The sequence below is a fragment of the Microtus oregoni genome, unplaced genomic scaffold (genome assembly GCF_018167655.1).
Source record: "Microtus oregoni isolate MIOR12 unplaced genomic scaffold, Mior012 000016F_ref0000370, whole genome shotgun sequence".
Taxonomy (NCBI): Eukaryota; Metazoa; Chordata; class Mammalia; order Rodentia; family Cricetidae; genus Microtus; species Microtus oregoni.
This window is the reverse complement of record NW_024543075.1, coordinates 814,041-829,044: the sequence shown is the minus strand read 5'-3', so window position 1 is coordinate 829,044 and position 15,004 is coordinate 814,041. Positions and strand designations below refer to the sequence as shown.

At 52.1% G+C, this 15,004-nt stretch overlaps 1 protein-coding gene across 9 annotated transcripts in view; it reads left to right on the top strand.

Moving 5' to 3' along the window:
• The window catches only part of Shank2 (SH3 and multiple ankyrin repeat domains 2), a 456,357-nt gene extending 446,777 nt beyond the window's left edge, over positions 1–9,580 (top strand). For all 9 annotated transcript variants that reach the window (XM_041666922.1, XM_041666928.1, XM_041666925.1 and 6 more), the window contains one exon: positions 4,210–9,580. In XM_041666922.1, the coding sequence (XP_041522856.1) occupies positions 4,210–4,780 (571 nt within the window). In that variant the 3' untranslated portion in view covers positions 4,781–9,580. The remainder of the gene's footprint in view (positions 1–4,209) is intronic.
• The last annotated feature ends 5,424 nt before the right edge of the window (positions 9,581–15,004 follow it).

Here is a 15,004-nt window from a genome sequence, read left to right as displayed (position 1 = left end):
GCAGCATCTCCTGCCTCTGGCAGTGTCCCCTGGCTCTCAGCTTGCTCGCCTGTATGATCCAGCCTCTCGGTTCTGAAACTGATCTTTATGGATGATTAAACTGTCGTGCCCAGCTGGCCCCAGAGCTCAGGCTCCTGTTCCATGGCATCTCAAGCTCTCTGCACTGTCAGGCAGCTTAGGTGCCTCCATCACGAACCGAAACTAGAGGGTATGCTGCTGCGGGGACTGCCTGGCACTCTCTGCCACAGTCCACATGCTGAGGCGACACCTCTGACAGTTCCTTCCCTCGACCGTTGAATAGCAGGTCTCCTTTCTAGAAAGAACGTATCTATTTTTATGTGTAGCAGTTGTTTTGTCTGCTTGTGTGTATGTGCACCATGTACACGTAGTGGAGTCCAGAAGAGGGCATTGGGTCCTCTGGAACTAGAATAACTGATGGCTGCGAATTGAACCTGGGTCCTCCTCTATAAGAGCAGCCAGGGCTCTAAACCACCGAGCCATCTCGCCAGTCCCCTCGGGTGTTCTCTCTTGATCTTATCCCTCCTTTGACAAGAGTCTGTCACAGGTAGACAGTTTCTCCTGGAAGTAGGCACCTTTCTAACCTAGCAACGTGTGAGCGAAGTGGGAACGCTGAGAGCGATGTGGAGACCGAGGCAGCTTCCTCGGCAGGAAGCTAGCACGGTGGCCACAGCCGGTCCTTCTGCTGTTACCATTGTACGCCAGTTCTGGACCATACCCTAAGACCTGGAGAGAGCCGGGTCCAGGGATGAGGGGTGCTGAGGGGTCCCAGCTTCTGAAACTTGAGCAAACACTAGAACAGTCCTAGGGAGAGACCAGGGTGCCACTCCTACAGTGCAAGCCCCACGACCCATTTGTAGGAGCCTGGAAAGGCAGAGCAGCTTCACGAGAAAGCAGTCTGCTGCCTGACGTGGTTCTCTATACTTCTGATACCAGTACTAGGGAGGCTGCGGCAGGGGGGTTGCTACAAGTTCTAAACTAACCTGGGTCAACAGTGAGACTCTTATTTCAAGTCACCAAAAGATGGGAAATGCAGAAGGAGAAAAGAAAGGAGAGGAGACAAGTGGTTTAGGAGTAAATGGTTCTTACAGAGGCGAGCCTGCGGCTGAGGGTCCATGTCCAAAGGGTTCTAAACCCTAACACTGGTGCTGGCCACACTGCTGCTCAGGTCCCAACTGAATCAGTAACCACAGTGTAAATGTTGTTGCCCATTTGCCTCCCAGCTCATCAGTTCCCGCCAGGGAAGACAGGTGACGCGTGTCCGCCAGCAGCTGGATTTGTTTTATTTTTTTTAATTCTCGCATTTTTAAAAAATGAATTTGATTTTAAAAGCAGGCGAGAGATGATCCTCCCAGAGGCGGGTGTTTGTGAGTGTGTATCTATTCTAAATCAGGGTAACAGACTTCTGTGTATGCCGCCCAGCAGCCCGGCCGTTGCCTAGCAACATAATGATCTGCGCACGCGGGAGGATCCAGTGAGTCATGACAGAGTGATTCACCAGGAAGGAGGCAGGCTACCCAGAAGGCTCAGAGCAGGCCGGCAAGCTAGCCATCATTGCTAGTCCAACTCTACTCAGCAATCGCTGTGCTGGGTGGGGCACCTGAGGCCCCAAACGGTGGCCAGGACTATATCCCTGCTGTTAGCTGCTGCACTAACTGCCATGTTGTGTTGTAAACTTGAGAAAGCCCTAGGCTGGGCAGGTTGGCCTTGTCCACTGGGAATATTGACTCATTCCCAAGCCGAGTTAGGGAAATAGCTGTGAGCCGTGGTCAGGAAGTCTTCCTTCTCTGAGTGCCAGAGAAGGCATGGGTTCCCTTGCTCACGTGAGCACAAGATCTGAGCCACTGGGCTGCCTGCCAGGAGGGTTCTGAGGTGGAGCATTCAGCCAGGATCCAACCCATCTTATTTTCCCCCGTGAGGAGGCTGCTGCCTCTCACTTCCCAGTCAGTTCTGCAGGTCGTCTCAACCACTCCCTGTGTCGTTTCTGTTTTCTCCCATGGTGCTGTGTGCAGAAGAGGGTCATGCTGAGCAGAAGTAAGTGCAGCCTGCTGAGTGTTCCCCTGTGTGCCACTGTCCCCGCTCCTACCCGTTTCCCAGCAGCAACTGCTGCAGAGTCCATCCTGTCCAAAGCAAGCCCAGCCCAGGGTGCTGAGCAATGCCCAGGCATCTGCTGGCTCTTGGGGGACTAGCATGCCAACCACATTGACCCCCAACCAAGGGGCAGGCCAGTGCTGGGCACAGAACTACACATGTCCCTCCCAGCTCTTCCCTGCCTCGGTAGTTTTCAGGAGCTCCTGTAGGACACTGGTCTGCCTCCCTCCTTCCTCAGGTCCTTGCTTAAGGGAGCCCCACATCTGCATAGGGAGGTGGCACATGCTGGAAACGAGCCCCCCCCCCCACACACACACACACATGCACATTGCAAAGAGAGCCAAGCAACTGCAGTGCTTGTTCAGGCTGGACCTGGAATGGCTCACCTACAACCTGAGAATCGGAGGGGGACAGGGCGGGTTCCACAGACCCTTACCATGTCCCTGGCCTACCTCTCCATGAGGACCTAGAACTGAATCCTCGGGGTTCCCTGAAAGCTGCAAGGCCCAGATGGGCTCAGGGCCTCTCTCCATGGACTGCCTCAGGCCTGCCAAAATGACCTGCCCATGAGTATAACCAGTAACCAGGCTGTGTGAGCAAACTTTGCTGGAAAGAGCACTCTGGGGCATGCTCCATATGTACCTACACTTCTCAGAAGCCGTCACTGCAGGTCTGATGATCCCCGGCATCAATCCACATCAGAGTCCTGGCCCACAGAACCCACACCTACTTTCTACCCTTGTCATATCCCGTATTTGAGGTAGTCACTCCTAACCTATTAAGGGTGTTCCCCGGGACAGAGAGGGGCCTGGGTGACCAGCTAGTGACTTCACCCAGACACACGGCAGGCAAAGAAAACAAACAGCACCCAAGGGAAAGGGACAGGCAGAGTGCCCTCCAGGGACCACGGTATGCTGCCTCAGGGTCTCACCCTTCACTTAGGCTCTGAAGAGGTCCTAGTCTCTTAGCATCTTGGAACCCTGCAGGGGTCAAGAGGTCCCCCAAGTTCAGTGTACCAACACCAGAAGTTTTAGCTCAAGGCACACACCATAACACCACAGCCCAGAAGCCCCTAAGAGGTGGACTCTCAATCCCTACCAGTTTCCACAGGACATGAAGGTGTGTGGGCTAAACTCTGAGCCACGCCAGTCCAGGTTGTGCCTGTGGCAGGATGGACCTTTCCAGAAATGAGAGGGGTATAGTGTGTCCGCATTCCCATGAGCGAGCCCAGGTCAAGAGACGCGCCTATTTTCACCCTGGAGGTGTCTTATAGTCACAAGGCTGCGGTTTGGAGGCAGCAGAGCGAGTAGCAAGCCTTGGAGGGAGGCTTCACCTCCCCGGCTGTGTGGCTAGAAAGTCTTCAGGGGGGCTGCCCAGCATGTGTGGGGGGGGAACATGTTTCATAAAACCACCACCTCCAGATAGGTGAGTGAGGACGAGAACTTCCTGGTCCTCCTCCCAATGGGGATCATCCTCCCACACTGGGCTTGAGGAGATAGGCTCTGGGAGAGTTGAGCCTGTCCCTCCCTGCTCTGAGGATCTCCCCTACCCAGACATAGCAAGAAGGACACCACCCGTGGCCACCACTGGGAGAGGGGGCTTCTGTCTCCTGTGGGAATAGGGTCATGGAGGGAGTGCATGGGTACACCCCGAAGCCCACAGTGAAACACTGCTCACCAGAACTTAGCAGCCTGGATGCTCTGCCCCCTAAGTGCCCCAGGAGAATTTCTTCTAACCCCACATGCCTGTGTGGCATTTGTAAAGCAATGAAAACCCCACATTTGTCCCAAATCTAAGGACTTTAACCCATAAGCAGAGCCCTGGCCGGTTGTCCTCTGTAAGGTGTATGTTACTGGAGAGGGCCCAGGCTCGTTCTGGCCTGCACAGGAGGTCCCCCAGGTTCCTCTCAGCCTGGCCCAGGTGAGTGGCGACTGGCTTGCTGTGCTGCGGTGCCTCCCGCTCTACCTATTCCCTTCTGACTGGCATGGCAGTCTGTATCATTGCCGGTGCAGACTTTCTGCTGTGGTGTGGGTGCCTCCCCCTCCCATCCCCGATCCTCAATGACCAAGAAGTGATGTTCTTCTCTCCTTGCTGTTTCAGAAGCCCGGAGATCATGAGCACAGTCTCAGGAACACGGAGCACTACGGTCACCTTCACTGTTCGCCCCGGCACCTCCCAGCCCATCTCCCTGCAGAGCCGGCCCCCCGACTATGAAAGCAGGACCTCAGGACCACGGCGAGCCCCGAGCCCCGTGGTCTCACCCACAGAATTGAACAAAGAGATTCTGCCCACCCCTCTGTCTGCTGCCGCAGCCTCTCCCTCCCCCACACTCTCAGATGTCTTTAGCCTTCCGAGCCAGTCCCCTGCAGGGGACCTCTTTGGCTTGAACCCAGCAGGACGCAGCAGGTCACCATCTCCTTCAATACTGCAACAGCCAATCTCAAATAAGCCTTTTACAACTAAGCCTGTCCACCTGTGGACGAAACCAGACGTGGCAGACTGGCTGGAAAGTCTGAACTTGGGTGAACACAAGGAGACCTTCATGGACAATGAGATTGATGGTAGCCACCTGCCAAACCTCCAGAAGGAAGACTTGATAGATCTGGGGGTGACTCGAGTCGGGCATAGGATGAACATAGAAAGGGCTTTGAAACAGCTGCTGGACAGATAAGGGTGGCTGCCCTGGGCCTTTACAGACTCCTTTGTTATAAGTAGAGATGGGCTTATGTTGAAATGTGTGGTGGCCAAACAGAGGCTGAGAGCACCACTCTCGGTCCGTGAGCTTGTCTCTGGGTACCCAAAGAAACGCTGTGGGTGTCCTTGGTGTGGCCAAACCAGGGCCTCAAAACCCAGCTCTCCATGCAGATTTCTTGGGCGGCTTCTGTCCAAAGGGATGGTAAGGGGGGTTTCTGTCATGGTCCCAGAGGTTCCTGTCGATGGCATGTGGGACCCTCTCCTCCTGTGGCAGGTACCAGTGTACTCCAGATACCTCCTGAGGCCTCCCTCCTCTGCCTTCTGGGCAGCTCTCACCCTCCAGCCCCAGAACACAGCCTTTCTTCAGGCCTGTGGCCTCCGGGTGGGCTCACTGGCTCATATCCCTCCCCTGTGCTCGGCTCTCAATGAGCAGCTCCAGGTGGAGCCCTGCCTGAGCCAGACGGTAGAGAAATGCCATCCCATCCGCCTCTTTGTCTGACTCCTGTGATGTGCATCTGAGCTTCTTTGGCCCCAAGGTCCTTGGCAGTGGTGGCTGTGTGGACGGGATCGTGCCCAGCTTGCTTAACTTGCTTTCTCTATTCCTGCAAACCGATTAGCATTTAATTCCAGGGTGGCCAAACTGAAGTCACACGGAGTTAGTCAAAGCACAAAGTCACGATCCTGAAGAGGAGGGAGGCCTGGCTGCAGAGCCAACCAGTGTGTGGCTGTCTAAGCCCACAACCTCCAGGACAAGAGCAGGTGTCTGCCCAGAGCAGCAGCTACCCAGGAGAGAGAGGCGGGGGCTCTCAAATTTACTTTAACTATCTGGATGTCTACTGAGCTCCACAGAGGTCAGGACAGATAAGCAAACTGTTCTGACAAGGACAAGAAGACCTGAGGCTCGTGGTAAGCACGGCTGCCCAGGGAAGCTGTTGTCCTCCCTGGGAGAGAATGGGATGCCATGCCTTCCATCCACACCAGGCCATGGGGAGCATCCTGCTGAGGCAGCCCTTTGCCTCTCAGAGGCCAAGAAAGGTGGAACTCAGGGGCCTTTCTCCCTTCTCTCAGATAGCGGGGATCCCACCAGCTTGTCTTAACTGTAAGTCTGGGTCTCAGAGAAGCCCATGGTCAAGACCTGGTGGACAGAAAGTGGGGCACAGGTTGTGGCAAAGTGTAGGCGTGTGTGGAAAGGAAGGCAGGGAGCATCCTGGACCAAGCCTCACCTCAGGCCCGCTGCCTGAGTCTGCCCTTCCCCCAGATCTCCTCCCTCCCAAAACAATACCTCTAATGTCCCAGGGAGGTCACCGACTGCACACAGCCACTATGCAGCCAGCTAGGCTCCCGAATCCCCCTCTCCCCCGCACTCAGAGGAGACGTCAATGTCAGGTTATGGTTTTATTATTTCAGAACTAGCCCAGCCCATCTCTAATTATAAAACATTGTTTCTCTTTTTTTCTTCACTTATGCTCACAACCACATGTCTGACAAGGCCTGGAACAGCTCTGGAATGAACACATAAAATTTAGCAATTTTTTTAAAAAAAAAATCTTTCTTTACCACAGGTTTAAATATGTGTACAGATAGTTCATAAGCACAATATTTTAAGGGGGAGAAAAGTGGCTGGTCTACTGGGCAGCCTCTGTGCCACCTCGTGCTGGAATGCTAAAGGGAGAAAGGGTTCATGGTTTAATGACACCATTTCCTTGGGACAATTATACAAGCAACCTTTTAAAATAGTTTTCTTCCCTGGACACATCATAGCCTGCAGCTCTTCCCTTCCCAGCCTTGCCACAGCACCATCACTGAAGGGCAATTATTTCTTCAAAAGGATTGCAATCCACAGCTTGGCAGTTTCTCCAAATCAATGCCCACACACGCACACGCATCTACACACACACACACATACACATTCCCTCACACACCCCTTGAAATGGAGACCAAGGCTTCAAATCTTACTTTGCTCCCAAAACCCTTGGCAGGCCAACCCCAACTTGTGAGTCATCCACTCACCTGGTAGCAGGTGACTGGCGAGCACCTTGTCTGGGTCCTGTCGGTTCCCCACAGCAAGGTGAAGGAGTAATGCCCCAGACATACACGAATCAAGACACTGCGGGTCGCCGGCAAAGAGTTCAGAGTGTGGAAGTGTAGCCCTGCCATTAATCTGTCTTCCATGGGTGGTTCTCCGAAGTCCCCTCAGTGTGCCATGTCACTGGGCTCCTTTCCTTTGCCTCTGGTTGGCATTACCTCTGTGCTCAGTGCCAGGCAGATGCCAGGCAGGAGACCTGATGGCTTGGGACCCGCTGAACTTAGGCAGCGGGTGACAGGCCATGACTGCCTTCCTTAGACTTCAAGCCACATGCCACCAAGCAGAAGCAAGCTGACTGCCAGCCTCGGGAGCTGATAGGCCAGTTCTGCTTAGCAGCGTCTCGGCACAGAAACACCGCTGGGCCTATCAGAACCCACCCCCAACCACCCGAACACACATTTGCCTAGATGACTGGTCTCTATCTCTGATAGCTAATGTTGCTAAAAAAGCAATAGTCCCTCATCGAAATTGCCGCCATTGCTCTCCCCAGTTGGAACATGTCAGGACCAGGCCCTGCTCCAGGACCCCCTTCAGTGGTGAATCAGATGTTAAACTGCTCATGAGGACCATGTTACCACTCTTCCAGGTTTTAAGATCAACTTTTGTTATATACTGTAATTTAAATAACTGCATAAATTTACATGCCTAGTTTCTGTAATATTGTGTATACAAAACCAAAATCTCTCAAGCTGTAAATTGTGTATACCCGCCAGGATCCCTGCTCTGGGGTGTCCGTGCGCATTTTAGATTTAATTCATACAATTAAAAATAACTCAGTGTGACTGCTGCCGTGCTGAAACTTTACATAAGAAACCTTTGTGATACTTTAGTTAATAAAATGGTGAGTTTTTTCCTAAGTTATTGAACAAGCAAACATTACCCAGCTGACCTGGCAAGGACTTTTTTGTGTGTGTGCGGGTTGGGGGGCCACAAATAATGATTTTTTTTTCTCCCATTAGCAATTTTCGGTTTTAAATACTAACTTGTTTCACACTAGAGTTTGTGTGTAACAACACATGTCACATTATCTTTGTTGCTGTTAATTTTGTGCTCTTTTTCTTTTTAGACTTTATTTAGAGGGAGAGAGAGAGAGAAAGAGAGAGAGAAAGTTCCTGTACTTTGCACCCCCCCCCCAATCCTTCGATCTCTTGTATGGCAACCAAAATTACTGTAAAAAAAATAAATATACTCTTGCAATAAGGTTGTGGTTCTGATTACAAAGGGGAAGGTGGAACCTGACTCCTCAGAGCTATCAAGTTTGCCATCCGGTGTAGGGTGTTTCCCACACCTTAGTCAGCTTTACCTGGACCAGGTGACGGCGTGGCATCTCTCCTTCAGCCACTTCGCCTCAGGCCTGTTTCCTCAAGTGCCCTCATTGTCTAAGTGGAAACCTTGTATATTATTTTAGAATTGTGCAAAATGTCAAAGTGGGCTTGTGTGTCCACTCCTGAGAGCCCCAGGCCTGGCTGTCCCTTTTGTTTCAGGGTAGATGCAGGGGCACCCAGAGACCAAGCCAAGCTTTCCTGGGAGGAGAGGTGTCCTTGCCACACTGAAGGGTGTTGGCTGGCCAGAGGTCATGGGAGCTGACGACCAAGTAGCTTCTCCAGCTGACCTAACCAGCCGATGTTTTTGTGAGCTGCAGTGGACTAAGGCCAGGGGAGCAAGAGAGAATCTGGGTCTTTAGCAAACTGCTAAGTCAGGGGTCCAGAGCCGTCCGTGCACTTCCGGAAAGTGTATGTGAAAACCGCTGAACCCCTCTGGCCTCCTGAGTTCCCCGACAGAGTCTCTTCTTGGACACACCCAAGGAGCAGCAGCCACTGCGTCCCCGTCCTTGTCCTTTGCTCCCTGAAGTCCCCAGCAGATCCTCCCAGACCCTCAGTTCTCCCAGTTTCACGGTCCAGTGACATTTCCCAGACCCCTTGGTAATAAGGTGGAGATCCATCAGGGGACATCTACTGGTCAGCCTTCTCTTTTCTTGAACTGTATTGAGGCGTCTGCTCCCTGGGGGTCTGTACCATGTCTGCACCTTTGGATGCCCTGGGTGGGAGCATCCTGGATGGAGGGGTCCCACAACCACAGGTATACAGACTGCCTGCTTTGGGCAGAATCCGGCGGTGTCCGCTACCCTGCCCCAGGTTCTGTCAGCCCCATGGCTCACCCTTCAAGTTCCCACTGATGACGCTGATTCTTCCTGTGCTCCGGGATGAGGGTCTGCAGCTCATAGTCTTTGCTGGTTGATGTTTAAAGTCACGACAGCCACTGTTCGCGGCTTCTGCTAGAACTCTGCTCACAGCCAATCCGAAACTTTATTACGAGCCTTCAAATAAATAATCGAAAAAAAATTTGATTTAAAAACAAAGTGTGTGCCTTGGGTGTTTTGAACTAATCTGCATAAAACCATACTGTAACTGTATATTTGATGAGGGATCAATATATCTTCAATGTATAATGTAGCTGATAAAAATAGTTCTAGTGCCTTGTCTTCTGAACTGAGAAGCCCAGATCAATGCACAACCTAAAGAAGCAAAGCCCGACCAGAGAACTGAGTGCTGAGAGGCGTGAGCCCCTGTGTGTGGGGCCTTCTCGTCAGAAGACTGTGGAACACACACAGTCCTTTATGCTTAAAAAAACAAAAGAGAGAGAACGTTGAAACAGAATTGTGTTATCAATTAATTTTCCATTAAAAATACTCTCTGCTCTAACACGTCCAGTATTTTTCATTTGAATACAAACATGGTTTAGGGAATTATCGTAGGGGTGGTATGGTTTCTCCTGACACCCTGGGTGGGAAGTGCGTGTGTTGTGTCGCCCCCTGGTGGTGCTGGCCAGTAATGACTACCTGGGTCTGCGGTGGCTTGTGGTTTATGTTTTGCTAAAAGACACAAAATATTTGTGTTTTAGTGACTATTCTCTTTTGAAAAGAAAAAGACATTAGAAGTAGGTCAGTGCAATTCTGATCTCACCACTGCCGGCTGTTTCTAGAAGTTCAAAATGTCAGACGTCCCTGAGTGGCCTTCATCCAGGGTGGGGTGCACATTGGGACCAAGCATTCCGTCCCTGGGTCTGGACTAGTCACAACAGTGAGCCTAAGCGGTCTCTAGCCAGAGAGGGGAGTATCACCACACACTGTGCCTCCTCAGCCTGCAGATGTGGAGGCAGTGTGGACACCATACTGTGTGCACCACACCATTGAGCAGGCTATAGTAACACGGGTCATAGAGTCTCAGGCACTGTGGGTTCCAGTAATTCTAGAAGCTGAATCACAGACTGCAGAGAAGCCACCTCCTGGTGCCAGCATTGCCTCCGTGTAAGGCATGTGCCCGGGGATCAAGAGTCCAAAGATGAGACAGGCCACTGTCCACAGCCACTGGGTGAGATGGCCAGACATCCTGGAGACACAACCTGGAGTTAACTCAGCAGCCGCCCACTATCCCAGGTGTCCATGGAAATCAAGCCACCATGATGCTTCCCAGAACTATGACAAAAACATGTTCTCTGCCCCAGGACTCAGGGAGGTCTAAGGAGGGTGTTGGCTTAAGGGAAGTCCAGGCTGGGCACACCAGGGTGACCTCCTGGAACGAGTGCCAGCTATGAAGTGGAGCACCACTCGGGAGCACTTCACAGCCCCAGTGTGGAACCATGTCCTGCCAAGGCCATGGAGAGGAGAAGTTCATTTTACTGTGCAACCTCCCTGGCCAGGGTCACCTAGAGGTAAGATGCCACGGGTGCCACTTGGTCAGAATGTGACCCCAGATGAAAGGGGTCATGTGCTCTTTCCATCACTTTCCCAAGTCATTAGTGCCAGGCGGGGATTCTGGAAGCTTAAAGCTGCCCAAGACCACAGCCCATTCAATCAGAGGAAAGGGAGGCTGGATTCAGAAATAGACCACCTTAGCCGGGCAGCGGTGGCACACGCCTTTAATCCCAGCACTCAGGAGGCAGAGGCAGGCGGATCTCTGTGAGTTCAAGGCCAGCCTGGTCTACAAGAGCTAGTTCCAGGACAGGCTCCAAAGCTACAGAGAAACCCTGTCTCAAAACCCAAAAAGAAAGAGAGAGAGAAAGAAAGAAAGAAAGAAAGAAAGAAAGAAAAATAGACCACCTTAACTTCCTTGCCTGTGGTCAAGACTGCCATACAATAGGGGCCCTAATCCTCAGAGAGAGGACATGAATGTGAAGAGCACGTTGGCTAGATGTAGCATTGACTTCAATGCGCACCAACTTCCTGAGCACCGTTGCCAAGGTGGTGTCCTTTTTACAGATGAAGAAACTGAGGTTCAGGCTGGGCGGTGGTGGCGCACGCCTTTAATCCCAGCACTCGGGAGATCGGGAGGCAGAGGCAGGCGGATCTCTGTGAGTTAGAGGCCAGCCTTGTCTACAAGAGCTAGTTCCAGGACAGGAACCAAAAGCTACGGAGAAACCCTGTCTCGAAAAATCCAAAAAAAAAAAAAAAAAGAAAAGAAAAGAAAAAAAAGAAAAAGAAAGAAACTGAGGTTCAGACATCTAGATGCCACAGGGAACAAGGTTTCCAAAGGCTCGGTCCCAGGCACAAGCACACACCCTTTTGCTCATAGCTGTGAACTGCCTGGAGCCTCTGACATTTTCCTATATGGCCTGTCTGGCACTACTGGCTCTGGTGCCCACGGTGACCTGGGTCCCAGCCCACCATGGTGGCTTTTCTCCCACAGCTTCCTCCACCCGTGAGAAGAGGGCTTCCCCTTCTGCCCCTTCCAGATCACAGCTGTGACAGAGGAGGTCAGAGCCAGGGAGGACAAGGACAGCCATAAGCACAGACCCACCACCCGAACTCACAAAGGAAGCCCAAACAGGGCAGTGACAAACCTCCCTGACCATGGAGCGCGCCATCTGAGACAGTTCACAACAAACCCTTCGTTGTCAAACAAGAGTTTATGACATGTGACTACAAAGACCCTGTTGAGACACTGGGGAACATCAATCCTGGAGGAGCCCTGAGTCCTTCGGTACTCTACAGCCACCCTCTTCCCTCTCCCTGAACCCGCTCTGTATGGGGGAGGGGAGCTCAGTGGATCAGGCAGACCCACCAGATTCAGAGAAGAGCTGGGGTCGTCACATCTCTGTTCTCCTCTGGCCCCGTCACCACCTCCAGCAGCTTTGTTCTTCTTTGCTCTGCCCCGCCGGGCACACCCATCTGGAAGATACATCCATTGGACAGATCTCCCTACTCCAGTTTCTGCCCAACCTGGGCACCAGCCACCACCAAGATGTTTTTCTTGGCCAAACCCCAGGCAAGCTCCTCTGATCATTCTTCATGGGGCCTTACAAAACTAGGGGCTCACCGGGCCTGAGTGGTGATACATACCTGTGATTTCAGGTCCTAGAAACTGAGGCAGGAAGATCATGACTTCAGGGCCAGCCTGAGCTACATAGTGAATGCCTATATTAAAAACAAAACAAACAAACAAAGCTATAGACGCTGAAGTCAAGAGATTCTGCCCAGCCATCTCTTAATATGAAAGGTCTCAAATGCTCAAAAAATTTTAAAGGGCCTGAAGCCACTTCCTTAGGATGGTCATGGCTCACCAGGGACTCTAATAGGAACAGTTCCAAAGACACCTGGCCAGAACCCACGCCTTTCTCAGTGCGGGGTGACACAGCAACATTCCTGGGGAGACAGAAACATGTTCACCCAAATATGAAGGGTGCACAGAGGCCCAACAAGGCCTCCAGCAAGCCCAACCTGTGGCGGGGGAACTAGGTTGCTAGGGCTCCTCACAGGAGGGCTGGTGCTAGGCACAGAACCCGAGTCCTCTGTGAGAGCAGGAAATGCTCTTAACCACTGAGCAACCTGTCCAGTCCTTCTTTTATGTGGCTCTAAGTGTACAGGCTGCATGCAGAACCTGTCTAGTGTCCAAGCAGAAGTGGTCACAGAGTCACACAAAATCGTAGACCTGTGAATCCATACCTGAGAGAAACTGGAGGATCGGAGTGTCAAAGCCCTCCTCCTCTACACAGTGAGTTCCAAGCCGGCCCAGGCCACATGAGATCCTAATTCTATGAATCTAAAACTAAAAAAAAAAGTTTCTAGAATTTTCCATGCTTGGGCGTTTTCCAACGCTGCACTGAGGGATGATGAAGCAACAGACTGTTCTCTTGTGCCCAGAGCAGTCCGATGTCATCTTGTCACAGGATGGAAACACTTGAGCGGGACCAGAGCCTAGCATCCCTGTGGCAGGCTCCCAAGGACCATGCGTACACCCTGCTCACCATTCTGGGGTGTTCCCTTTTCTTCCCTCGGTCTGCCTGTCAATCTCCAAGGCCACTCCGCTAATGTATCCTCTCCCACTGCCCAGGCATCCCTTCAGCCTGCCAGTACCTCCATCCACTCAGCCTGCCTCACTCTGAACAGGCCACAGAGGACACAGGTGGCGTGGCATCAGTGGAGAGTGGGGCTTGTGCAGGAAGGAGGGCTCAGGAGTATCTGATAAGAGATGCATTCTGGGAACCAGGAAACCAGCACAGTTAGACCAGTGCTGGGTTCATGCCACTGGGTTTGAGGGTCAGCCCCTCCCTAAGTGCACACTGGAACATAGAAGAGGGGCCCACAGTCTGCCCTCCCCCAGCCCAGCAACACCTGTCCTGAATCCCTGGGTCCTGGCCCTGAGTTCTTCACTTACTACCGCGACCCTGTTCTCACGACTGCAGCATCCCTGACCCTCATGGAGAGAAGGGAGCTGTCTCATTTTGAACAACACTGTCTGGACATGGCAGGACCATCAGGAAATTGGAGTAGCTGTGGTCACCTACACAGGACCGCCACAAGGTTGTGTCCCCAGTGGTCACTAGCTGGACAGGATGTTCCCAGATCCTTGGTGTCTTATCCAAACAACTGAAGAGGTGCACACAAATGGAGAAAGGGTGGGGGCTGCGTTCAGGAGCAAAGTCGAAGCACAGCTAAAGAAGCGGCAGGCACAGGGCACGAGCCCTCAAGGGCAAGAGGGCCCTGGTCATGGTTGGACTTTGTTCTGTGGATCCAGGGGGAGGAGGTAGCTGCTAGATATGCAGTATGGATGCTTTTCTGTTGGTTGGTTGGTCTTTTTGTTTAGTTTTTTGTCTTTGGTGGGGGTGGGGAAAGTTGATTTCTTTTTTTGAAACAGGGATTCTCTGTGTAGCCCTGGCTGTTCTGGAACTTGCTCTGTAAACCAGGCTGGACTTGAACTCAGAGATCTGTCTGCCTCTGCCTCCCGAGTGCTGGGATTAAAGGTACACGCCACCACCACCCAGCTGTCTTTAATTTTATTTTGTGTCTATTTTTCTTGCATGCATGTATGTGCACCATGTGTGTCCCTAGTACCCGCAAGGGTCAGAGAGGGCCGGATCCCCTGAGACTGGCGTTACAGATGGTTGTGAGCTGCCAGCAGATGCTCTGCAAGAGCAATACTGTGCCATCTCTCAAGCCCATGGCTTATTTTCATTATTTTTAATTATAGGTATGTGTGGGTCTGTGTGTAGATGTGTGAAGTTAGAGTTGAGAGTGGAGTTTCTGTTGTGCTCTGTGTTTGATCTCCAGTGTGGCATGAGACTGTATGTGGTGGCAGGTGCTTCTAGTCCCAGCACTCAGGGCCCCAGAATGCCCCGTTTCAGAGGTATCTGACCAGGGCCAGCACTTTCCCTGTGCTGCACGGCCTTCCCAGGGAGACAAAAGAAAATGCATGCTTACTCCAAATATGAAAGCACATACAGGAACACAGGACCAAGAATCCAAGTTCAACTTGGTGAAATGAATGGGTTTTACATTAGTTATGTTTCAGATGCAGCAATAAACCACCATAAACAAAGATCTTAGAGAAGGAGGACTCTGTTCTGATGCTGGCTTACAGTCCTAGCTGGGTGAGCCCAGGGAGGCGGCAGGTGAGCAGCAGGCAGCAAACATGGTGGCTGGCACACAAAGTGGAGCTCTTGACTTCAACACAAGCACAAAGAGACAGAATGAACGGGAAGAAGAGCAAGGCTTCACAGCCTCAAAGCCAACCACATTTCCTCCAGCAAGGCTGCACTACCCCAACACTCTGCAAACAACACCACCAACTAGGAACCAAGTGTCCAAAACCCAAACCTAGGGGGATGCTTGTCATTCAA